General features: G+C 45.5%; 1 protein-coding gene across 20 annotated transcripts in view; it reads left to right on the forward strand.

Annotated features, from left to right (window-relative positions):
* FHAD1 (forkhead associated phosphopeptide binding domain 1) overlaps nucleotides 1–24,981 on the forward strand; it is a 38,323-nt gene that overhangs the window by 12,355 nt on the left and 987 nt on the right. For 7 of the 20 annotated variants that reach the window (XM_083512865.1, XM_083512850.1, XM_083512859.1 and 4 more), the window contains 21 exons: nucleotides 2,557–2,622; nucleotides 4,231–4,335; nucleotides 5,092–5,199; nucleotides 5,600–5,674; nucleotides 6,360–6,512; nucleotides 7,328–7,523; nucleotides 8,283–8,353; nucleotides 8,440–8,562; nucleotides 9,067–9,174; nucleotides 10,241–10,330; nucleotides 10,845–11,070; nucleotides 11,654–11,735; nucleotides 12,154–12,260; nucleotides 13,587–13,746; nucleotides 14,607–14,739; nucleotides 18,950–19,085; nucleotides 20,096–20,217; nucleotides 20,562–20,657; nucleotides 21,625–21,845; nucleotides 22,675–22,840; nucleotides 24,897–24,968. In XM_083512865.1, coding sequence (XP_083368991.1) covers nucleotides 2,557–2,622; nucleotides 4,231–4,335; nucleotides 5,092–5,199; nucleotides 5,600–5,674; nucleotides 6,360–6,512; nucleotides 7,328–7,523; nucleotides 8,283–8,353; nucleotides 8,440–8,562; nucleotides 9,067–9,174; nucleotides 10,241–10,330; nucleotides 10,845–11,070; nucleotides 11,654–11,735; nucleotides 12,154–12,260; nucleotides 13,587–13,746; nucleotides 14,607–14,739; nucleotides 18,950–19,085; nucleotides 20,096–20,217; nucleotides 20,562–20,657; nucleotides 21,625–21,845; nucleotides 22,675–22,840; nucleotides 24,897–24,968 — 2,616 coding nt within the window. The remainder of the gene's footprint in view (nucleotides 1–2,556; nucleotides 2,623–4,230; nucleotides 4,336–5,091; nucleotides 5,200–5,599; nucleotides 5,675–6,359; nucleotides 6,513–7,327; nucleotides 7,524–8,282; nucleotides 8,354–8,439; nucleotides 8,563–9,066; nucleotides 9,175–10,240; nucleotides 10,331–10,844; nucleotides 11,071–11,653; nucleotides 11,736–12,153; nucleotides 12,261–13,586; nucleotides 13,747–14,606; nucleotides 14,740–18,949; nucleotides 19,086–20,095; nucleotides 20,218–20,561; nucleotides 20,658–21,624; nucleotides 21,846–22,674; nucleotides 22,841–24,896; nucleotides 24,969–24,981) is intronic. The other 13 variants (XM_083512869.1, XM_083512854.1, XM_083512868.1 and 10 more) reach the window with 3 other exon arrangements.

Here is a 24,981-nt window from a genome sequence, read left to right on the forward strand (position 1 = left end):
AATTCTAAACAAATGTTTTTAATGAATATGGCCCAGGGCTGCATTCCTGCAATCAAAGTACTCCCATGTAAATGTATGTTTTGTGTTTGGGGCGTTCTTTTCATTTTGCCATCATCTTACCTGTTTTCAAGGAGCTACTACTAGTCCTTCCTTTGGCACTTGGCTTGTTTATCGCCTGGTCCACAGTACACATGCACCCTGGTCTGGATTTGCTTGCCAACTTTTTTACCCATCTGTCCCTGTTCCTTTGAACAGCTGGTCTGCTGCTGAGAGTAGCACTTCCCTGAAAACGGCCTGTGGATTGTTGCAGACCAGGCAGCTGTTTCAAGGCAGAGGAGCAGGCCAGGCTGCTTTTTATCTCGTTGGTTGAAAACTGTGTTTGGATTTATGGGAGATAGCTGGGAATCGCAAGTGGCGACAGCACTGCTGCGCTCAAGACCTGCTTGTAGACTTCCCTTTGGGGCATCTAGTTGGCCACTGTGAGGACACTATAGACTAGATAAGCCTGTGTCTTGATCCAGCAACTAAGCTCTTCTTTAGCTTGCATGTGAGAAAGCTACTGCTACCTATAAATACATGCTTGTATACTTGATGCGTAGCTCTGATTGTCTCTGTTGTGTTTCTGTATTTTGGCTCTGCGAGTAGTCAATATGGTCTCTATAAGTTGGCTGGTTTATTTTATTTTATTTTATATTTTATGGCATACCTAATTGTTGTGCCGTGGCTTCAAAATGTAGGGTTGTGGTGGGTGGGTGTGCATTTAAAAAAACCTTTTGGTGTTATTTTTATGATGCTGTAAACTGCTCAGAGCTTTCTCTGAAATATGGAATAAATATAAGCTACGTAAATAAATCAGAGAAGGGTCACCTTTCCCAACAGGATGCCCAGGGTGGCTTGCAGCCAACATGTAAACAAAACAAAAAAATGACTAAAAAGAAAATCACCTCCCTTAAATACAGGCTTTGCAAACTTTGCATCCTTTGAAGAAGAGTTTGGTCCTGTTGCTTGATAAAATCAAGTATATCAAAACCAGAAACAATTTCTAGAGGGGGCAGCCATGTTATTTTGTTGCTTCCAAAATAGCAAGAGAGTCTTCTTGCGCCACATAAATTTGTTAGTCTTTCAGGTGCTACTGGGCTCTTAGAAATGGGCATGAACATTATAAACTCCCTGGATATTGGCCACATATCACAAGCATATCACAAGCAATAAACTCATTGCTTTGTCAAAAGTTATGGCCGAGGGGACACTTGTTACAAAAGAAATCTGGGATAGTTTCCATATAATGCTGGAAATTAAAAATATGGAAATCATCTATTGGTTTTAATCTCACGATATTTGAAAAGCCTTTTTCATCCTGAGGACCACATTCTCTTCTGGGAAACCTTCTAAGCGCCGCATGCCAGTGTTGGGTGGCCCAGAGACAAAAGTGGGCACATTGACGAATGTGAACTTTACTTTTGTGTATCAGGCTAGTTTTTACACTCACTCGCACACCTCTCTCTATCCTCTGTCCAGGCAAGCAAGAAGCACTATCAGAGTTCAGGGACACAAGGGCAAAAATATTTGGGGTACAAAGCAAGGACAGTGAGCTATAGAAATACAGAATAACATACACCATAAATACAACAGAGGAGCATTAAAAGTGGCTAGATGAAATCAATGTTCTGGAAATGCTTGCTGAAATAAAAATGTTTTTGCAGCATGCGAAAAACCATGCAGTGTCAGCATCTGCCTCACCTTCACTGGTGACTTTGCTCGGTGACTTCGTTGAACGATACCTTCAAAATATAAAGAGATTTGATTTCTGGGACATGAGCCACTACCCAAAATCTCAGGGCTCTGCTCAGCCTAAAAGGGGGTGAGGTGCTCTTTAAGGTCCTCTGACTCAAGTCGTTTATGGCTTTGTACACCAGTTGTGAAACTTTGAACCTGGACAGGTACTATATAGGCAGCCAGTGCAGTTCCTGCAGCACAGGTATTACATGCTGTTGGGAAGTTACTCCCACAGGTATTAAATGCTGTTGGAAAGTTACTTGCCATGCTGAAAATTCTGGACCAGGCCTAAGGGAAGCCCCACATAAAGCACATTGCAGTAATCAAGTCTTGATACTACCAACACATGGACTACTTTGCATAAGTGATCACAGTCCAGGATACCTTATGTTTTAAGTGCCAAAGAAAAGGTCTTCTCCTGCTTCTCCCAAAGCAAGCTGGCTTTGACTGGCAATATAGCTGACATTTTTTAATCTGTGTCGTTCTTGCTCAGATTAAGTGCTCGTGGCTTTTTTGCTTTTTCTTCCTTTGCTGTAAAACTCTTGCAGAAGTCTTTAATAATCAGGGAGCTGGATGAAGGCGCCTGCATTTAGAATTGATATTTTGCTTTGGGGGGGGTATGTTTTTTTAAAAAAACAACAACAACAAAACATTATTTGTTGTGAAATTTGAACTTCCAGATGGGAATAAGGCACCCTACTATATACCAGAAGCGCCACTATGAACATGGTAATGCCTCTCTTGCTTGATCATGTTTTCCTTCGTTGCTGTTCATTGCAGTGTGCTAGGATTAAAGAGGAAATGAAGCGTGAATTCAGAGAGAGAGAAGTAAATGCTTATCAGAATGTGAGTTAGCCTTCAGTTTACTTAACATTTTTTCATGAATATAACACCCATGCAGACTTAGAATGATAGATGGATTCGCTAGCAGTTTAACCCTTTATTAGTTTTAAGATTGCCTATTGCAAATGGGGGGCTGCAGCACCTGTCTTGCACTGTGTGCTTTCCTCCTAGCTGTAGTGCTCCTCTTGAGCATTCCAGCCTCATTCTCTTCTAGGAAACTCTATCCCATTTCTCTGCCCCCACCCTAAACTTTCTATTTTCCTTTTCCAACTGGAGTAAACATTCTAGGCTGAATCAAGGCTACTCCTACCCAGAGTATAAAGGTAAAGGGACCCCTGACCATTAGGTCCAGTCGCGGACGACTCGGGTTGCGGCACTCATCTCGCTTTATTGGCCGAGGGAGCCGGCGTACAGCCTTGCTATCCCCAGACTTTCGGGTCATGTGGCCAGCATGACTAAGCTGCTTCTGGTGAAACCAGAGCAGTGCACAGAAACGCCGTTTACCTTCCCGCCAAAGCGGTACCTATTTATCTACTGGCACTTTGAGGTGCTTTCGAACTGCTAGGTTGGCAGGAGCAGGAACCGAGCAACGAGAGCTCACCCCATCACGGGGATTCGAACTGCCAACCTTCTGATCGGCAAGCCCTAGGCTCTGTGGTTTAACCCACAGCGCCACTCGCGCCCCTACTCAGAGTATACCCATTGCAATTAACATGCATGTCTGATTTAGGTCCATTAATTTCAGTGGGTCTGATTTTGAGTAGTTTTTAGTTGACTACATTTGCAGAGTAAGCCCATTGAAATACTTTAATGTCCATTAATTTCAATGAGTCTTACTCATAAGTAGGACTGATTTTAGATACAGTCTTTTGTGGCTGCTGTGCGTGCTCAAACTTCATTTTTCTCGGGGGAAGTGAGGTTGCTCCTTTCGCATCTACCTTTAGATTGCACTTCTGCAAACCTTGAGGCTCCCCCAAGCAGGCTGCCCTTCCTTCTTGTTCTTTAGTAGTTCTGTTTCGGCTGCAGTTCTTCTCAGCACACACCAGTTGTGTTCAATATTAGAAGGCGTGGCTTAAGTATTACATGTTTAAATATGACTGGAATAGAAATCGGATCCGGTCAGCAACTAACCACATTAACTGCCTGAGAGGCATCAGTTCTGCTTTGAATAAGGATGAAAGCTGTGACCACAGTCCGCTAGAATTTCTTACCACCTGTAGCTCAGAGGACCTCTGCTTGTGTTTCTTACATATAGTGGTGCCCCGCAAGACAAATGCCTTGCAAGACAAAAAACGCGCAAGACGAAAGAGTTTTCCGTTTTTTGAGTCGTTCCGCAAGACGAATTTCCCTATGGGCTTGCTTCGCAAGACGTTTTGTCTTGCGAGTTCTTGCGAGTTTGTTTCCTTTTTCTGAAAGCCGCTAAGCCGTTAATAGCTGCTAAGCCGCTAATAGCCGTGCTTCACAAGACGAAAAAACCGCAAGACGAAGAGACTCGCGGAACGGATTAATTTCGTCTTGTGAGGCACCACTGTACTAAAAAAAAATCCTTGGGATAAAGGTTGGTGTGATTTTCTACAACTGATCCTCCCCACTTCCCTCTGGTGCCTACAGCAAATCAGTGAGCTGGAGCTACAGGTGAAGAGATACAAAGAAGACATAAATAAGTTCCGCACGGAGCACGGAATGTTAACCAACAAACTTGCTGAAAAAACAAAGGTAAATGGCTATTTTCTTCACAGTTTTCCTTGAGGGTAGCTTCTAATACAGGAGTTCTGAGAGTGAGGGTACCAGCCTCACATCCCTCCTGTAAAAGTAAAAATAAATCAGTGTTATTACCATTATTTAAATTTCTGTTCCATGGGTCCACCCAAAAGAGTCCAGGGCAGCAAACAGAAAAATAAAACACACACACATCATTAAGAGCATTGGTGAAAGTGGCCTTTCTGTGCATATCCTATCTCGCCACTAGATGGCAAAGTAACCACAGGTAAAATGTTCACATCTAGTCAAAGACTGCCCAGTCCAGAATGGCACATTCCAGTCAAACACACTAACCATAGAGGATTACATTGATCATAGATTTGTTGTATCAAAGAGTTGGAAGGAATTAGCTACGATACTTGTGAAAAGGAAGCAGCACTATGACTCACTTACACCAAGAGTGGGCAGTAGATAGAACGTGATCTACTGGTAGATTTTGGGGTGGTTTGCAAGGGGTTTCTGACTCCAAATTGTTTTAACAATGGCAAGAACAAAGCAGTTTTTTGCACCTAAATTAGGCTACTGAAAGGCTAACTGGGAGAGACGCATCTTGTCCTTTGCTTTTGTATCTTTTGCAGTTTGGTCTGGCTGGTAGGTCTTGCATTCCTTATGAGAAGCAAAGCAGATGCAGTAAGCCTGAAGTCTGCCCTCCCTCTGGCCCCCACCCTATTTTTGTACAGCTTTGCTATCCCCAGACTTTCCCTGTTTCAGGCTGAAGGGGACCTGAAAAAAGAGTGTGAGAGGCGATCCCAGCAGTTACAAGAAATGGGGCGCAGGGAGCGCCTCATTAAGTCGGATCTGGATCTGGCAGCAACTCAGGTAGGGGCAGCTGAAACATCAGTTATGGTGTCCTGGTTTGCACATGGTTTAATTAGCCAAAGTGTGGCTTGCTTGTTTGAATGATCAAGTGGATTCTGGTCCATTAAAATGTATACAATAAGAAAATGTTTTGGGTACCACAAGATTCCTAGTTGCTTTTCAAACCCACCGTATTTCTCAGCAAGGAAGCTAGTGCACTCACTGGAGGTTTTTAAGCAGAGGTTGGATGGCTAGCTGTCAGGGATTCTTGAGCTGAGATTCCTGTCTTGCAGGGGGTTGGACTAGATGACCCTTTGGGGTCCCTTCCAACTCTACAATTCTGTGATGGAAGGGGGGTGGTCCCTGCTGTCAGTTAAGTTTTACCATCAACATTTTTTCACTCTTGGTTTTCTGCCGTTAGGCACAGCGCTTTAGACATCAACTTACCGAAGCTCTCTTTTCACAACTTCCAGAGAAGGCGCTAACAGATCAGCAGGTAAGATCTTTGCCCGTTAAACACAGGAAGATGAATGTTGTGCTGTGGACCATGCTGTTGCCCACCACCTTTGTTGAGTTCCTTGCCATGCCATGGGCACCATAAAAACAACCCTAAATGATTTATATACCTCTGAAATACAAGAGTCCCTAAGCGGCTTACAAAGATACACTACACAAAATAAGTTAAAACTATAAAATTGAACCTCAGTTGAAATGCCTTCCATAGGTGCTGGAAGTTGCGTAGGAAAGAGGCCTGTCTGACCTCAGCTGGAAGGGAGTTCCAAAAAATTGGACCCACGATACAGAACACACAACTCTTGGTGGATGCAAGCTGTGCCTGCAAGCCATAGGGGACCACTGAAAGGTCCCCCAGCAGGCCAGCCCTGATTAAGAGCATCACACAACACAAACATACACACACACTCACACAGAGCGAGAGAGCCTTATGGGGTGGAGGTGTATGATGAGAATTCACCAGATTCCATTATTGTTGTACTGATACAAGAGGTGAATTTTGAGCAAAACAAGGGGGTGGGGACATGTGCTTTCAACACGCAGCTTTACTTTTTAATGAGGAAATGAATATTCAAATGTATTTCAGGTGGGAAGTGAAGCATAAATCCCAGGAGTGAGCAGATAAATAATATATTCTGACTTTTTCTTTGTTAACCCACACATATCAGATTGTTGAGAAGATAGAAGAAATCCAGGTGACCAGTGAAGAGTATTGCCAGAGGGAGGCACTGCTGAAAGAGGAGTTACTTGCCAAGAACTCTGAAATTGAGGAAGTGTCTGAAAACGTTGATCTGTTGAAGAAAGCATTGGATGGACTTCAGGTAATGCCTTTAGAAACATCTTTATAGGATATTAGCTTTCTCATTTTGTTTAGATGAGTTATGGTGGAATTCTACACATGCAGGTTGCACAGGAATGGTCTGCAGCAGGGGCAGAAATGCTCAGGGCCAGGGGCCACATCCTGCCCTCCAGACCTCTCTGCCTGGTCCACAGCACTCTTCCCAGGCCCTACCCCTCACCGGCGGTCCTGCTCCATTCTCTCCTTGAATGCTTTTGCCTAGCTGGAAGTGTCCCTGAACTGCAGTAGTGTCACTGGTTTGCTTGATCGGAAAATGTACGGATGTAGAAACCTCTGACATTTGTACCACCAGGATGAAGCCAGTTGTACAGAGGAAAGAATTGCACCTGTTGCTCCGCCCATTTTGTTCCTCTGGCCCCACCCATCACTGTCATGAAAAAGGCTCCACTGGTCATCTAAATAAGTCCAGTCCAGATTGCTAAAACAACTCCCTAAAAGAATCCGTCTGTGTGCCTTCCAGTATCCAGTTCATCAGGCTTATACTTGGGAATTACTTTTTTTTAAGAAAGAAAAATAATTGGCTTGGGTAATTGCTCTGGAGTGTTGAGAGATGACTTGGGGGGATTGTTATCTTTTCTGAATTCCTTCCTTGTAACAGGAAGGTGAGGGCTGTTGAAACACAACACCAAATGATTTATTGCTAGAGCAACTAGCTGTTACAAAAACAGCCGAGAATATTATGTGGGGAAATGAGTCTTCACTGCTGCTTCAAGATAAGAATGACCCACACTCATGTCTGTGTGGGTTTGCTTCTTCTCTTCCCTGTTTTCTTGCCAGGATTTCTTGGGAACCTCTTATTGCAGCAGCAGCTTGAAGAAAGAGATCTGCAATCTCCAGAATCTGTGCCTGACCCCGCCTGCCTTGGGAGTTCAGACCTCAACAGCCGGAGTCCTCTGCAGTTTGCTGGGCTGGGTGGATGCAGTGGAATGTCTCCTTCGAGATGTGGGGCTTGATGTGTCTGGCTCTGAAAAAGGTTCCCTTGCCTCTCTTACATTTTCTGTGCACATTAATCATACTGTAGGACCCTAAGTGAGAGTGCAATGCTGCCATAGGTTCACTGCCCCAGCCAAAGTACTCTCTTCCCTCCTCATCATAACCAAAATCCAGCACCTGCATTGTAACCATGATCCTCCCCACCACCTGCCAACAGTTTATGATGGTTGATAAGTTATTAAGCATAACCATAATAATTGTACTTTTAGTTTTTAGAATTTTACACTGCTTTGTGTGCCATTTTTGGCAGAACTGCAGTTTATAGATTCCTAAACAAATAAACAGAACCTGCTATAGCTGCTTTTTGTAAAATAAAAAGACATTGGGAGTTCCAGCCATGTGTTTTTTGATCCTGAAAATGGAACATGTAATCCAGGAAAGAGAAAGATTAGTTGTCCAGGTAGAAGGTAATGGCATTATGTATATACACACATACATGTGCGAGCACACACCCCTTTCAATCCTGAACTTCCTCTAATGAGCACAGGCTCATTTCATTTCATTTCATTCTCACAACAACCCTGTGAGGCTGAGGCTGATGGGAGTTGGAGTCCGTCAACTTCTGCAGGATTCCTAGTGATCCCTAGTCCTGCCCTAGTCCAAAATGTTTTTCACTGCTGCACCAGAATGAGCTCCGTTTAAGGAAACCTGGCTAAAGAAAGGAATTTTCCAGGAAACAGAGGAGAGAGATGAAGCCTGGTCACTCCCTTCTGTTATCATGCTTGTCTGTTTTTCTCAGGAATGGCTTCCTACATGAAGAAGCTGCTGGGCAAACACCATGAGACCATGGCCAAACTCCAGACGCTGCAGGTAAAAGGTGTTTTCCCTGAAGTGAGCTTCTCTGGCTGAGGCCAGTAGCCCAAAGCAGGCCTGACGGTCTGAATCTTTTGCTATAGAACCAGCTGAAGATGGCAGAGATGTCTCAGGATTCCTTCCTGCAGGAGAAGCTAAATGAACTGAAAGAAAAACTCGAGGAGCAATTTCGAGACAGAGAGCGAGAACTTCAGGAGAATGAGAAGGTACAAAGAAAGCTTAGGGGTGTTTTTAAAAGTGTTTGAACCCACCTTCTAAATGGAAGTGGCAATGGGGACATACTAGGCCTACATAGTAAGAACTGAAGAAGGTGGAACAAGATGCCCTGATGTGCTATCAGGGAGGAGCCCACAGAGCAAGGCAGGTCAGTTGTTGCGGCATCACAAAGTAATAATAATAGTAATAGTAGTAACAACAATACAAAAATGCAATTACCTAAGTCTACCCCCTTTGGAACTGGTATCTTACTAATTCTGGTCCTCCATCCAATCATGCTGTGAACATACATCTCAGTAGCTCATATGCTTGGTATTTTGTAACTCCCCCCTCCCCCAATGCTGTGCCCAATGCAACCAATTATTTTTTAAGGGCCTCTCCCACCAGAATGTTAACTTAACGTTTGTTCATCTGTCACCAAGCTGTTTCTGCCTATCAAATTTCCTTCATTTGCTTTAACCATGTTAACAAGAAGAATTAAATTACTTTCCCAGGTTCTGGAGGGGCTGGCTGCCCTGGAGGAAGCAAAATTAAAGGAGGCAATTGATGAAGAAAAGAAAAAGGTCCGAGATTTGGAAGCTCAGATGAAGCGATCGGCTGAGGTATGTAGAAATCCGTGGGCCTGCCTCCTCATTGCCATCCCACAATCTCCTCTAGCAGACAGCTAGAGAGATAAATATTTATATTGTGCATTTTGAGTGTTCCAAGGAAGCACTTCTTCCTACATTAAGTTACTTAATAACCATAGGTCCTTTTCCACTTTTATATCACACCATTCTTCTAAGGAACTAAAGACAGAGTACATGGTTCTTGCCTCCCTTCACCTCCACAGTTTGCCCTCTCAAAAACAAAGAAACAAAGAAACAAACAGACAAACAAAACAAAAAAAAAACCCTTGGAGCTAGGCTAGGCTGAGAAGGCATGGGTGCCTCAAGGTTACCAAGTGGCTGAGCGGGAGTTTCATACCTAGGTCTACCCAGCCATAACTTGACACTCTGACCATTCCACTACGTTGATTCAAAGCCAAGTATGGTCTGTGTTGCCCTCTCCACTACAATGGGCATTATGGTTTGAATGTGGCTTCTGATCCTCATTTGCAGGGCAAGCACAAGTAATCTGGATGTCTGAGACAGTGCGTCTCAAAGGGAGTCAGATCACAGAGGAGGAGGAGGAGGAGGAGGGAGGCAAACTGAGCTCTTGACTAGGATGCTGGCAGCCCAGATTTCTAGTCCCTACTTGGCCATGAAGCTCACTTGGCTGATGATTCACCAGCCACTGTCTCTCAACCTTCCCTGCCTTCCAAGGCTCTTTGTGAGGCTGCAGTGGAGAACTAGATATGCTGAATTGAGTAAAAGGTGGGATATAAATGCAAAACACCAGTTAGTAAGCTTTGAAGCATGTTCTCCTTTGCCATAGCATGGCAATATATGTGGACTAAGTTAGAACTGAAAGAGGGATAAAATAAAGGGTCGTCGTCATTGCTTCCCCACCCCGCCATTCTCATCTGAAGTTCTCTAATCCAGACTCTTCCTGGTGTCTGATTTCCTGCAGCACAGTTATTGGCAAGTTAAACGCTGGTCTGCCAGGCTTTTAACTAAGACAAACAACACTCCATTCTCTGAAGTCTAGGTTCTATCTTCTCACTTCTTAATAATATGTTCATTACAGGTAATTGAACTTAAAACAAAATCAGAAGAAGCTCTAAATGCCAAGATAAAGAAGGCTCTGGAGAGCCTAGAAGAGGCTACAAGAAGAAAGGTAACTGGTGACAGAGGAGTGCAAGCAATTCTGCTTGAGAGTTCAGCAGCTAGAAACTCCTAGCCCCAGATTTGGCCCTTTGAGGAGTGACAGCTGCTCCCACGTTTTCAACTTGGAGATGAAAGACAGCAGCTGCTGGAATGGGAGATTTGTGAAAGGCCATTTTGGAGGGTTGTAAATTAAGGTCTGGGCTCATCCACCTCCCACATCTCAAAGCATGTCTCTGAGATAAACCAGTTACTGATTTAAGTGCTGTATTAAGAAAGTTTTCTAATTCAAGTGAATCATAATCTCCTCCCTCCCAACTGCCCCCAAAATTTGTTAAGAATAACACACCCTGGGGAGAAGGAAACTGATGAAGGACAAGATGCAAATTGAACAAATAAATAACTAAACATGAAGGTTAGCTGGTTTGATTTTCTCCTAGCCCCCTTGACAATGGCTTTATCTGAAAAAGTCACCCATGTGCTGAGCAAAATGAATGAGTTCTGTTTGGGGGTTTGCTCGTTTTTAGACAGTGGCAGAAGAGAAGCTAACCGTCTGGGAGAAACGTCTGAAGAGCATTGAGAATGAGAATGAGATGCAGAAGCAGAAGCATCAGGAGGAGATAACAGAATATAAGGAGCAGATCAAGCAACACTCAAAGACAATAGTGGACTTGGAAAACAAATTTGTGGAAGCTGTCCAGAAGCTGAAGGCGGCAAAGGAGGAAAATGCAAAGCTTCAGAAGCAAATAGAAGGTCAGCAGAGAAAACAGAGAATGCTCTTGTCTGGTGCCCTTGGCATATCCTGTCATACTTGGGGCCAGTTCATGCCAACAAACTGCACTGAAGTTTTCTAAAATAACCTGCTGATTGATTAACTCAAGGGGTGACTTTTTTTCTTAAATCAAAATGTTTTAATCAGTTACCTTAACTGAGTTAACAATTAATTGTTGATTTAAATCAGCCTTTTCTAAGCTAGTGGCCTCCAGATGTTTTGGACTACCACCCTCTTTACCGCCAGCAAACCCGGGGATGATGGGAGTTGTAGTCTGAAAAACGATCCTGAGAGTATCTAACCATCTTAGGGACAACTGATTAATCTGAATAGTTTACTGATCAAAAAAGCCTTTTGTTGAACTCCAGACAGATTTAAATGTTCTCTTAATGCTTTTGATTTCTTTTTAAAATGTTTTAAATAGTGTTTTTTTAATTGTATGGTTTTATTACTCTGCTGTTTGCCATTCTCTTCTTGAGAAGTCATCAGGATAATAATCCAGATGTAAAACCTTACGTTTCTCAGAATATATTTATATTTTTGGGTGTCTTTCTTTTTCCTCAGACGTGCAGAGGGAATCTTGCAAGTTGTTGCCAGCTCATCCACCAGAGGTTCCTTGCCCGGAAGGGTCTGATGTTTTCCTGAAGTAAGTCACTAAATTTCCTATCTGCTTCCTATTGCTGCTTTCTATAGCATAATTACTCAAAAGCTGTGGGAAAAGGAAGTCTTGGAAATAGCAATATATGTTTGTGAGAATTCTCAACAGGGGTAATGAGTCATATTTCCAAAGTGCATTATAATATTTTGAGGCTTGTCTAATCAGTCTCCCATTCTGGTAGCATAACTTGACAGTATGCTAATGAGCCCCTTTGATGAAAGCCATCTGCATTTATACCCCCCAAATATGTATTGACTCCCATAAAAACTGGAGGGAGTTTTTTTTCATAATCTTCCTCATGATAGACGTAAAAGGTTTTAAAATAATCAAATAAAGAATGAGCATCTCAAGCTGCGTTATTCAGACTGAATTTTTTGCTTCTTCATTTTTGTTTCACAAACTTCAGGGAAGGATTAGCAGCTGCAAAGCATGAAATCGTGTCCAACCAGGCTGTCATTTCAGAGTTAAAGAAGGAACTCTCAGAAGCCAGAGCCAGAGTGTCTGATGTGATTGGTTTGTGAAATGGCATCACGTAACTTAATATGTTTTTTACCACCTTCCCTCCTATCCTCAGCCTGGAGCCTATTAGATGTTTTCCAGCTACAACTCCCAGCTGGCTGGACCTGATGGGAATTATAGTCTAAAACACCCAGATAGCACCAAGAATGCTCTGTCCATACCTATCTGGGAGCAAGGCCTGTGAAACTCAGCCAAACATAGGACTGCACTGTTAAGAACTAAAAAACTGGAACACCTTAATAGAAAGGGACAGTGGATCAGGTCAATCAGAGACCGAATTTCTGCTTGCTAATAGAGAGAAAGATACTGCTGGGAAAGTGTCTTCCTTTGTCTGGGCTGCAGCAAATACATATATAAAATGTGTGCCAGTTTTTATGGTGCATGATGGCCCTGTTGCTGTTTGTTTATGATGCTTTGCTTTTACTTTGTTGGTAAGCATGCATAGGTGCCTACAGTTTGGAAAGTGTTTGAGAAGAGGGAGTTCCATATTTACAGAGTTGGGGTGAGCAACCTGTGACTCTCCAGAAACTGTTGGACTCCAACTCCCATCGGCCCTTTAGCTTTGGCCATGCATGTTGGGCCTGATGGGAGTTGGAGTTCAGCAACATCTGGAGAGCTGCAGCTTGCTCACCTCTGTGGTAGAGCCAACACTGTAAATGGCTCTAGGATCCTTTGCTGTGCTAATGCGACACAGAGATGCTTTTAAAGAAGATCTTTCTACATTGAACAAATGCCCCCATGGAGACCCAAGTTTCTAATATCCAAAGTTTGGTTAGGAGAAAATGGGAGCACCTATCAGCTCACACAATCCTTCCTCCTTCCTTATCATGCACAGAGCTTCCATTTTCTTCCTTTTTGTTGGTGTTTCATCTACACCAATGTTAATCCAGTTCTCACTAGAATGTGTGCATCCCCAGGTTGTAAACCCAAGTTTGAAACTAACCATGGTTAGAGTTAAAATCGCTGCAGGTGTAACATTGCACAAAGTTAACACAAAAACAGAAGGTGAACGGTCACATGTTCCAGAGGAAAGAGAAAATGAAAAGTATTGTGGGAGCCCACAGTGCAATCCCCCTCTTCCAAGTCAGGGCTAGGAAGTGAAGCCCTCTTAGGTGTATTGGGCCAAGGTACTGAAAGTTTGGTCATAGTTCATCATCTCTGTCTTTCCTGTTCCTGGGTATGTGTGCCTGCATCAGGAGTGGCAAACCTCTGGCCCTCCAGATGTTGGACCTCCAACTTCCACCAGCCCCAGCCAGCATGTAAATCTATAGGATCTACAGCTAATATAGCCCCAAACCACTCCGAACTCTCTTTGTGCAGGAGAACTCAGTGAAAAACAGAAGATGGAGCTAGAGCAGAAACGGCGTCTTGTCCACAGCCAAGCCCACGAACTCAACCAGCTTCGAGAGAAACTCTTTGAGATGTCCAAGCTTGTGGACCAGAAAGATGCAGACCTCAAAGCACAAAGCGAAGAATTAAGGTAGGGGGGTTGTTTGTATCACACTTTTCATCCAAGGAGCTCAAGGCAACGTTCATGGTTCCCAGACCTGCCCTCACAACAACCCTATGAAGTTGGTTTGGCTGAGAGATAGTGACTAGCCCAGGGCCGCCCAGCAAGTTTTGTGGCAGAGTATTTGAACCCGTGTCTCCTCAGTCCCAGCCTGATTACTCTTAGCCCTATGCCACCCTGATCTCTGGTGTGAGGCCATTGCTGCGAGTGCGGGGGGGGGGGAGGAGTCTGGATTTGATATCCCGCTTTATCACCACCTGAAGGAGTCTCAAAGTGGCTAACAATCTCCTTTCCCCTCCTCCCCCACAACAAACACTCTGTGAGGTGAGTGGGGCTGAGAGACTTCATAGAAGTGTGACTGGCCCAAGGTCACCCAGCAGCTGCATGTGGAGGAGCGGAGACGTGAACCTGGTTCCCCAGATTACGAGTCTACCGCTCCTAACCACTACACCACACTGGCTCTCCCTTGGGGGGCTCCCTTGGATGGCCTGCACTAAATACAGCCGCACCAGAACAATGTGTTTTGAAAACACTTTCTTGGTGATGGTGGTAGCTCTGGGAGTACAGATGGAAGGTCCCAGCTGTAGCCTCTTGATATCTCAATTTTAAAAAGTGGAGTCAGAAGGGATGGAAAAGCCTATAGAAAGCTGGTCCCAGGCCCAGTAGATGTTGCTGGGCTTGTTCAGCCAGTAGGTTGACTCTGCTGCTTCCTCTTAACCTCTGTTCTTCACTAGATGCTTGCTAACATCTGCCTTTGGTCTCCACCACCCATCATTCTCCTTTAGCAACAACTTCTCCTCCTCCTTCCCCTCTTCCTTTTTGGAGTGCAGGAACATCAGAGGGAAGCTGCAGGAGCTGGCAACAGAGAGGAAGGAAAAGGCAGGTGAGCCCAAGAAAATTGTGCAGCACAAGAGCGTGCAGACAAGGTCCTCCACCCCGGACGAAGCCCCCACAAGCAAGAAGGCAAGTGGCACTCGAAGCAGGGAATACTGTGGAGCACTCTGGTAGTACTGGTGGGGACCTCTCCTGTACCTGGTATTTGCCTTCGGAGCAATGTGCTGGGAACATGGATGAAGAAGACTTGGGGCACCAAAGCCCTGTCAACCAGATTGAGTGCGGCGAGCTGTAAAATGGGGATAATAAGATGGCTCAGCTTTCAGGATCATTGTAAAGAACACAGGGAGATCTGTATGCAGAGTCCAATTACAGGTCCAATTAGTATTGTCTGCACCAGCAGTGGAGAACCTCCAACCCACAGGGCTTATGGCTAAGCCTTGCCCATCTACTCTACCCTGGTGCCGTATATAGAATGTCAGGTGCCGGGCAGCTATAAGGTGGAGCTGGTCTACACTCACCAGTGCTGAAAGGTTTTAGATAGGGGTCTTTTCTAGCCCAAATTTGGTATGCTGGGGATTGAACTTGGTCAGGAATCTTGTCTTGAAACAGACACATGACTGATTGGTTTCAACTGCTCGTCTCTGTGCCAGCAGGACAAAGGTGGAGGACTCTTTTTGGCCCAAAGGTGAATTCCTTTGTGGGCAGGTTTTCAGGGGCTACTTGTCAGAGGTGAGGAATGTGGTTTGGGAAGAGGGCGGCATGACTTTGCCCCTGGGGCTGAGTTTCCCCACCCTTGTGTCACAAGAGCACACTGGTCAGTAATCACACAGTTCAGAGTTGGAGCTAACTTTATTAGCAAACACATGATTGCCACAGACATGGTTGAGTGTCAGGCCTAATGAGCACAGCAGCTCATTCTTGGTAGTCTTCCTCTATGAAAATCAGTTGTCAAGACTGAAAGTCCCCGCCTCTTATCACCTAAGTCCCCACCTCTCCAGGGCTTTTCCAGGGAACCTGAGACTGCGCCTGCATGCAGACACAGTCCCCTCCACCCTTTTCATGTCTCTTCTGGTTCTGGGAGACCAGGGGAGAGGGGAGCTTGTCACAGCACAAAGGGGAGACCCTCATGACTCTTCTCCAGCGTGACTCATCTCTGTCTCTTGGCCTCCCTCCTTCCATTCTCCTGCTTCAGCTTCTGCCTCTGATTCTGGACTTTCTCTGCCACAGACTTTCCCGGCTCACTAAGCCCTGCTACCTCTTCAGCTTACAATACCTCTTCCCCATTTTCTCCCCCTGACCACTCATCATCGTGCCACCACCAATCCCCAGGCTCAGAGCCTTTTTCCCTTGGGGTTTCCCAGCTGGTTTCTCCCATAATTCCTCTGTGTCCAACCAGCCCATGACATCTTGCTCCAAAAGAATTGTGCCTGTTGGAAGCAAACAAAATGACTGAAGATGCCCTTTATGTTTAATTGCTCTAAAGCTGTTGAATGAGTCAGCATTGCCAAAATGTCATTTTGTGCCTGTAATGATCCATTGTAACCTAGAAAAATGACAGCATACCCAGAGCCTGACTAAGTGAGACCCCGCATATCTCACCAAGCAATGATCTTCTTCTTCTTCTTCTTATTATTATTATTAACGATGAGCGTTCACATAACCTACACGTTCTCATTAATATTCAGGGAAGGGAGGCAGCCTGTTTGGAACGTGACAGGTTGCATGTACAGTCCCTGGCACCTCGAAGTTGGGCTAGAAAATGCTTCTATTTGAAGTCTTTTAGTGTGTTGCCAGTCAGTGTAGACCAGTTCTGTCTTTTCCCTGCATTAGATATGGTGTAAGGTGCAAAGCAAGTGGGCAAGGCTTGGCCAAATCGGGGGCCTAATTTATGGTCACCAGATTTTTTTTCAATGAATCCAGGGACACTTTTTTTTTTTTTTTGAAGCTGAGTAACAACAGGGAGTCAGTAGTGGGGATGGTGAGGCAAAAGACACATGCACACATACATATTGTATAAAGGTGCAAAGCCCTTCTTTCGCAACCTGTGAAACATAATTGCGCAGAGTTTTTTAAAAACTGGGAAATGGTGTGCTGCCGCCCATGACTCCCGAGCCTCCCCCGATCTCCTGTCCCCTTCCTCCTTTGTTTTGACTGATCAGGGGAGATTTGGGAGTCACGGGCAGGTGGCGCCCGTTTTTAAAAAACTCTGCACATTTATGTTTCACAGGATGCAAAAGAAGGGCTTTGCACCTTGCCTGGCAGGGAAACCACGCGCCTTGCGCCCCTCCCGGGCACCGCCCACCCACCCACCCGTGACTCCCAAGCCTCCCCCAATCTGTCAAAACAACGGGGGAAGGGGGCAGGAGATTTGCACCACCGGATGTCCCTTGTTCCTCTTCAGCAGTGGCGGTGGCAGTGAGCAGCTCCTGAAGCCAGCCAGAGCCAACTGTGCCACCAGGCTGGCTCTGGGCTGCTGAGGCTGCCACTGCCACCTTTCCCGAGGACAGATTTGCAAATCTGGAGACATTCCAGGGATGGAATTTGTCCGGGGGCAGATTTGCAAATCCGGGGACGTCTGGTAACCCTAGCCTAATTAGACCCACGGGCTGGAGGTTCTCCTCTACTGGTGCAGATAGTACTAGCTGCACCCATGATCTGACTCTGTCTGCAGCAGCTTCCTGCATTCCTTATGATGATCCTGCAAGCTGAGCCATCTTATTATCCCCATTTTGCAGACGGAACTGTTGAAACTGAGTGCTAGTGGCTTGCGTACAGCCAATTAGCGAGAGTTGAGATTTGAACTGGGGGCCACCACTTGCACTGTTAACAACAGGCTGTGCCAGCTCTCACCTGTAAACTGATACCTGCTCAGGGGAGCAGATTGGTCATGTCGTAGCTTAACCACTCTCCGGTATTCATGTGGCACTTTGCATTCATGCAGCCTGCTGTCTTCCCATCTGGTGAAGACACGAAACACAGAGCCTTTGCACAGTAGGTAGGTCAGCTTGCCCTTCATCTCCAGTAATAGGAACCAGCCCTGTCCGTATTGCTAGTATAAGTAACTGCCATTGATGCTGCAGCATCAGGGCTCCAGTACAGCTGCTGTGAAGCCCAGCTGAACTGGGCAAAGAACTTCTTCCTCTTGGGTGGATGAAGCAGGACCCAGAAGCCTGTTGTTCTGTCCAACAGAACCTCCCTAGAGCTGTTGCAGGATTGTTCCCCAAGAGGAGGCAACCCCCTGCAGCTCAAGCAACAGCACACGACTTTGCTAACATTTATCTCCTGTCCCATGTAACTTGATTCTCATTAAGTACCTATCATCCAGGCATGTTGTGATAGGTAACTGGCAAATGTTTTTATAGCACTTTGCAAAATGTGAAGTCTTGTTAACTGCTAAGTGTGATTGTAATTGCTCATTAGAGTTGGAAAGGCAGCTTGTGGGAGAAAATGAAAAGGGACGTTCTCAGGCACTCCCATTTTATTCCACAAATACTTGCACACGTGCACACAAAGCAGAGTGGTTTTATGGTCCTAGGTCCTTTGCAAATAATGGTTTTATCTACCCTAAGGAAAGCCATCGGCGAATTTTCAAAGTCTTTTCTGGGCCATATGTAGCAGCAACTAATTAGATTGCATCTGCTAAGCAATTTGGACAAGAATAGTTCCTTTTCATTGGGAGATTAGGGTGGACTTTGGGGTTGGGGTTTCTTACTCTGATTTTTTAAAAGGACAGAGAAAATTTTAACTTATTCATTACTATAATTTCGGTATACGAAATATCTTATAAACTTTCCATTTGTATACTCAAATTCTGAACACTTAAAAAACTATATACCTATAAAATCAATAATACGCCTCTGCTTTGTTAAAAATGTGTCAATTTGGAATTTTTAAAAAGAAAACTTTGATAAACTAGGTGAAAAATAAATGAGCTCTCAGAAGATCTAATAGAGCAAGGGATTTGTTTAAGGGAGAAAAAAAATGTGTGTGCATGTAGAGTGGAGGGAGGGAGGGGAATTGCAGAGATAAGGAAAGATAAAAACAGGAACCAAGCTTAGCTGATGTTGTAAAATCAAGATGGTGCCCTGAGGTTTCTGTCAGTCTCTGTTCCCTGTTCTGTGAGCTGGAACATTGCCAAGGCATTTTGATGCAAGAGAGCTACTTCCCTGTTTTTTAAAAATGGAACTCTTTGAGGGTGACCTTCTTCCCCTTTTCATGTAGCGCCTTTTGTAATTTCTGCATTGAGGAATCCACATGGAAGCGAGTTGCACAGAGGGGCCCCTTATCACCTTGTTGCCTCAGAAGAGAATTACTAACCTGAGCCTGTTTCCTTCAGGTATCATCCGTGAGCCTGGCTGATCTGGGAGCAAGATGCAAAGGCTCCAGACACGAGGAAATCATCAGTCGCCAGAAAGGCGCCCTGGCTGAGCTGCGGCAAAGAGTCAGAATGCTAGAAAGGGGTCACCCATTGGGTGAGTGCTGCATTTCATGGAACGCTTGCAGGCAGTCATTTGTGCAGGTAGCTTTTGCAAGTTGCGGGATGAATTTGGGTACCTGAGAAACAGCAGTAAGAAATCAAGCATTGCTGTAAGGCTTCTCTCCTGCAAGCACCTGCACAGGTCTAGTGTAAAACACACACATGGTAACAAGTAGCTTGTTAGCGGAGCTACTACATGCCTTTAAATTCAGGTACAAATGCTCAAAAGGGCTAAGTTCCACCTCCCTCCCTCATCAAAGCAAGTTGCTCATGAGGAGTTCTTCATAGCGCTGCAACACCTGCCTTGCTCTGTGGGCCCTTCCATGGGTCCAGAATAGACATCACCACATCCTTGTGTCAGAAACTTCTATAGCAGGGGTGGAGATCCTCAGACCCAGGAGCCAAATGTGGCCCTCCAAGCCTCTATCTGGCCCTTGGGGTGCTCCCCAGCCACACCCCTTCTCCCCAAGCTATGCCCCTCACCAGTCCTGCTTTGCACCCTCTTGAGTATTTTTGCCTGGCGGGACTGAGTCTTTGAAGTCTGATAATGCTCCTTGCTTGCCTGGGTGGAGAACGGTGCAAGTGTCTGCAGAAACTCACAGAGGTAAAAATTCACATTTGTTGCTCCACCCCCTTCAGCCTCTGGCTCCACCCACCACTGGCAGGTGGCCCTCAGACTCCCTGCCCTGTTCTGTGAATTAATAGAAAGAGAGCAAGTTAATGAATTGCCATTGTGTGTGTGTAAAGGATTAAACACCTGCTCACCACTTCTCCAGTTGATTTTTGAGTTTCATGTGAGATAGAAAGTGTCTAGTCCAGATCACCAAGTGAGCTTCGCAGCTGAGCAGAGATTTGAGCCTGGGCCTGCCCTGCCCTAGTCCCAAGCACTCCACCCCATAGTCTTCGACCTCCGTCCCTGGAATCTTTCATCCCGTGCAAAACGTGTTTAATGTGAGTTTCGAGTGAAACGGGAAGTGGCACAGTACGGCGACTTCTCTTTCTCAGGTTTTGAAGAGAGAATTGGAGAGCCACTTAGAGTGCTTAAAAAAGGCCCAGCTGAGAAGGGAGATGAAAGAACAGAGGAGGAGCAGGTGACAACCCTGATGACAGCAGCGGATGCTAATCAGGTAAACTGAACAATGCATCCTGGTGATGCTTTCTTTAGAAAACGTGTCATGAAAGGAAGGAAGAATATTTGTTGATGTCTTTTTGGCCATAGCTCCCACCTCGATAATCTATTCTGAATATTTCAGAATACATTATTTTACATTAGGAAGAACTTCCTGACAGTAAGAGCTGTTTGGCAGTGGAATGGGCTCCCTCAGAAGGTGGTGGACTCTCCTTCCTTAGAGGTTTTTAAACAAAGAGTGGATCAGTCATCTGTTATGGATTCTTTAGGTGTGATTCCTGCATTGCAGGGGGTTGGAGTCTCTTCCACTGTGCTATGATTCTGTTTCCTTTACCCTCCCAGCTTCAAAGCAGTGTTTCCAGAACAGATCCCAACTTGACCATAGAGAGGACTGCGAAGCTGGAAATGGCTGACGCTTTAGACCTCAGTGAGAACATGGTATGAAAATGAAGAATGTGTTAAAGTACTTTGGGGGAGGGGCTTTATGTTGCAGAGGACATCACAGCATCCTCTCCTGATCTGTGTCTAGGGGCAGAGATGTGCTCCCAAGAGAGCGTGCTACAAATAATGTTATTACCATGCGCTTACATCAGCGATGGTGTCAGGTTTCAGCCCGCCCATCAGCAAGTGCCCTCAAGTACCCACCCCATCCCCTGCCTTCAGCAGGCTTACCCTTGCCATGGTCGCAAGACTGGCAGCGAGCAGCCGCATTGCAGTCTGCAGGACGTGGCTGTGAGCAACCCAAAAGTTTTTTAAAAATCTACCACAGTGCCCAGAACCATCCTCTACCAGCATGGCCTGGGGTCAGATGGGCATGCCTTTCCAGGGCAGATTGGCTTCAGCAAATTCCCAAAGGTGCCAGAAGCTGACACTGACCTTCATTTGCATCAGGGCTGAGAAACCTCAGACTCGGGGGGCCAAATGTGGCCCTCCAGGCTTCTCTTACCTGAACTCCTGCCAGGCCACCTCCGCTTCCTTCCTCTGGCTCAAGTGTGTCTGCCTGGATGGACTATACAGGGAGATGTATGTAGGGTAGGCTGTGTGTAGAAACCTCTGACATAACAAGGGTAAGAGTCTTATCTGTGGCTGCACCCAATTCTGCCTCTGGCCCTGCCCATCGCTGACATGTGGCCCCCAGAAGGTTACCCATGAGGGAGTACGGCCCTCAGGCTGAAAAAGGTACCCTGCCTCTGGTTTACAAGGCTGCATAGTATTGATCATAGCCCTCCTATGGATTACAGGTGGGTGAACCAGGAACACGAGTGGGTTGCTCACTTAGCTCTGCAGCTTCAGTGGTAATGCAAAGCGAAGACATCTGCTTGCTTTCAGAGTGGGGGTTCTTTTTCCAGCTTGGGAAAATCCTGCCATTCTCGCTGATAGTTTGCTCCCTGCTCTTTCCCTCCAGTACCTCAGCCTGATCCAGGATCTCGCCAACCTGGTGAACGTCAAGGAGCTGACGGGGATGCAGACGGTGAAGCACCTTCCTTATGATGAGAGGGAGAAGCTTGGGGTGCGACGGCAGAAGGACCTCGGGCTGCTCTTCGACAAGATCAGGAAGCTCAAGGATCGCCTCGAGAGGAAAGAGTCGCTGCTGAAAGAGTATGAAAGGGATGTCGGGCAGTTCAGGTACAAAGGTGACGCGCGCACACACTGTCTTTGGGGCACCTTTCTTTTTCAAAGAACCTTTTGTATTGATTTATGTCCCGCCTTTTTCCTCGATGGACTTAAGTCAGCTTACAGATAAAATAAGAACTGCTAAAAACATAGGGGAGTGGTAAACCAGTCATTCAAAAACAACTAAACATTAATAGAATTAAAACTCTCTCTTTATCTCTCTCTCTCTCTCTCTCTCTCTATATATATATATATGAGAAATATCTATTTTTTTAAAAAGAGATGATTGCAATAAAAATGGCATGGCACCAGCCCTTTAATTAAGGGAAGACTCTTGATAAATTAACTCAGTCTGCATCTGTATTGGATTTGAAATTATTTATATATTTTTTTATTCTTCATTTTTTAATTAATGATTTTATCATGTTTCTGTTAATTTTGAACTGTTTCATGGAAAGGGATTCAGAAATGAAATGAAATAGATAAGGTAGTGCTTGATAAATTTGTCATGATTGAAGCTCATTCCATTTATTATGAGAGGTGGTGGCATGTATTCATTTCTTCTGGGTGTTTCTTTACCATCCACTCAGCGGTGTCCTCGGTGCAGTTAAATATAGCCTCATGCCTGAACACTGTCTATAGGCGACTAAAGAGTGCCTGTAGGTGACCAAGCAAGAGTGCTTTTGGGAATTCCAAGCACTGGTTACTAAGTTTTTGTTGATTAGTAACTTCTAATGACTTGCAGATTTCACTTATTGTAAGCCTCAGAGTGATGTTTCCCTTTTATAATGCGGTTTGCAACACACCAACTTCCAGCTACCTTGTCTGTCTCATCGCACAGGACAAACAAGCAGACTCTGCAAGCCTGCCAGTCTGAGCTGGCCAAATTGGCTGACAAGATCTACCGAGAAGCTGAAGAGAAGGCTTTGCTGAAAGAAGCTCTGGAGAGGACTAAATTGCAGCTGACTCAGGAGAAGAAGCTGAACAGAGCTCTTAAACAGCATAAGGTAGGTAACAGAGATCCACAGCGCCACTGGCAAACCTCTGCACAGCTACACTGCCGGTGTGAAGGCCGTTTAGCAACCTCTGCACTTGGCCAGGTGTCATTTGACAGCATCTTCCAGGCCGCTGCTGTGTTTGTATTTTGCTCGCCCCTTGAGGAGGAGAACTGGCTGAGCAATGGGGAGGGTTTGTGTGCCACCCCCTAGGGCCAAATCCTGAAGGGTCGCCATCATCCCAGGGGGGAAATCCAGCACAGCTTCATTCATGGGGTGAAAGGAGAACAGAATGCAGTCAATTGGGGATAGGAGGCAGGAGGCAGAAGGGACAGAGAAGAGAAAGTCTTTTCCACATAGGGACGCTTTGCACAGAAGCTAGTTCAAGCAGCCTTGTAAGTAAGCCCGCCCCCATCAAGTTCCTAGACTGCAGAAAAAGATACTACTTCCCTGCTGGGGGCTAGCAGAAAGGGTAATGGAGAGCTGTGTACTGCTGGGTGCCAAGGAATAGGCTTTTTTTCTCTAGGATCCCACTTGGTTTCCACATTAGCTGTAGAGGAGAGATGGAACATTCTCCTGCCAGCCCCTCACTCTTCTGCATGGAACTCTGTGTGCTCACCCACATGCTACCCCTGGCCGCCTATGGCTACCAGGCTAGTGCTTAAATGTAAGGGTGAGTTTTGGGGAGAGGAAGACTCTCCTGGTCTGCTCGTCTTCCATGGCCACGAGTATCAGGACTGGGGATCTTCCTGGTTGCACGAGCCGCCATATGATTTTCAGTTTCAGGGGCATGTGGGCTGCTCTGCCCAGTCTAGACCACCTGCCCACCAAGCAAGACTATGCCAGTTAAGGCCACTGTGCAACAGGTTGTCTTACCATTCAGCAGCTGTAGGATATAGGAAGCTATCGTATGCCAAATCATATTATGGGTGCACCTAGTTCTGTATTGTCTGCCTTGGCTGGCAGCAGCTGTCCAATGTTTCAGACAGGGCTCTGTCCTAGTCCTACCTGAAAATGTCAGGGGTTGAGCTTGGGACCTTCTGCAGGTAAAGCACTCTTTCAGTCACTTTTTGCAGAAAAGTCATACAATGCCATCACCAATATGTTACATTCTGTGTCTCTTTCCTGATCTGTGATAACCAACCTCCTTTTAAAATGCAACTGCAGCGCCTGTTGATTAGGAAAGTGCTGCTGAGGGCCTTCAGGACTTCTGTGCCTCTAATTAGAAACTTCCTTCTTTCAGCTTCGCCCCCTGTAATTGCTTCCTGTTCAGCACTAGTTGCTGCTTAATTAATGAGCTCCTGTTCCCCGGAGAGTGGTTTTATTGGTCTGCTCTCCTTATTTATTTCCTTCATGCTGTTAAACTTGCTAATTAGGGGGGAATTGATTAGTAATCCTGCGGCTGCACTGAAGCGAGTAACAACACAAGCAGGGAAAGCTTTTAATTTAAGTTGCAGGCAACCTTTGGAGAATGGAACTTACTTGTGAACGAACATGATAGAAGCATCTTGGCCACCAGGATAGACATTTCCAGATCTAATGGTGCTATCTTAAGTGCCATTTTCGTTCCAGGTTGAGCTTGACTGCTGAAAAGCATCTCCTCCACAGCATTAAGGAGACCTTAGTATGGAAGCAGCCTTTCTATTTCTGTATTTCTATAGGGTGAACAGGCTTGAAGGCATCACTTAGGAGCAAGGAATGAGAAATCCCTGTACTTGGAGAAACCCATAGTCACACGCCATCGAGTTCTGTCCTAATCCCCGATGCTAGAGATGGAGTATTGTTAGGGCATCTCTCTCTCTCTCTTATTAAAGGCAGCAGGTTGCTGCGGCTTGACTTGCAAACTGAGTTAGGTGACAATTATATACACAAGTGCACATTCCTAATTGCTTTAGGCTGCAGTCCTTCACTGACTGACATCCCTGCCAGCTTAACTGAAAACACAGAGACTTATTCCAGCGCGCTCGACCAACACAGCTCGGAGAAAAGCGACGGCTGCATTGTTTCTTAGCTCTGTTGCTTTGCCAGAGAGAGATTTGCCATTTGTTCCCTGCTGTTTCCACCCTAGAATCAGTTAGAGGAGAGGAAGAGTGAGATTTCGTCGTGTTACGCCTGCACTCTGAAATTCAGGGATAGCAAGGTAGGAAATTGCC

The sequence above is a fragment of the Podarcis liolepis genome (genome assembly GCF_965112155.1).
Source record: "Podarcis liolepis genome assembly, chromosome: 7".
Classification (NCBI taxonomy): Eukaryota; Metazoa; Chordata; class Lepidosauria; order Squamata; family Lacertidae; genus Podarcis; species Podarcis liolepis.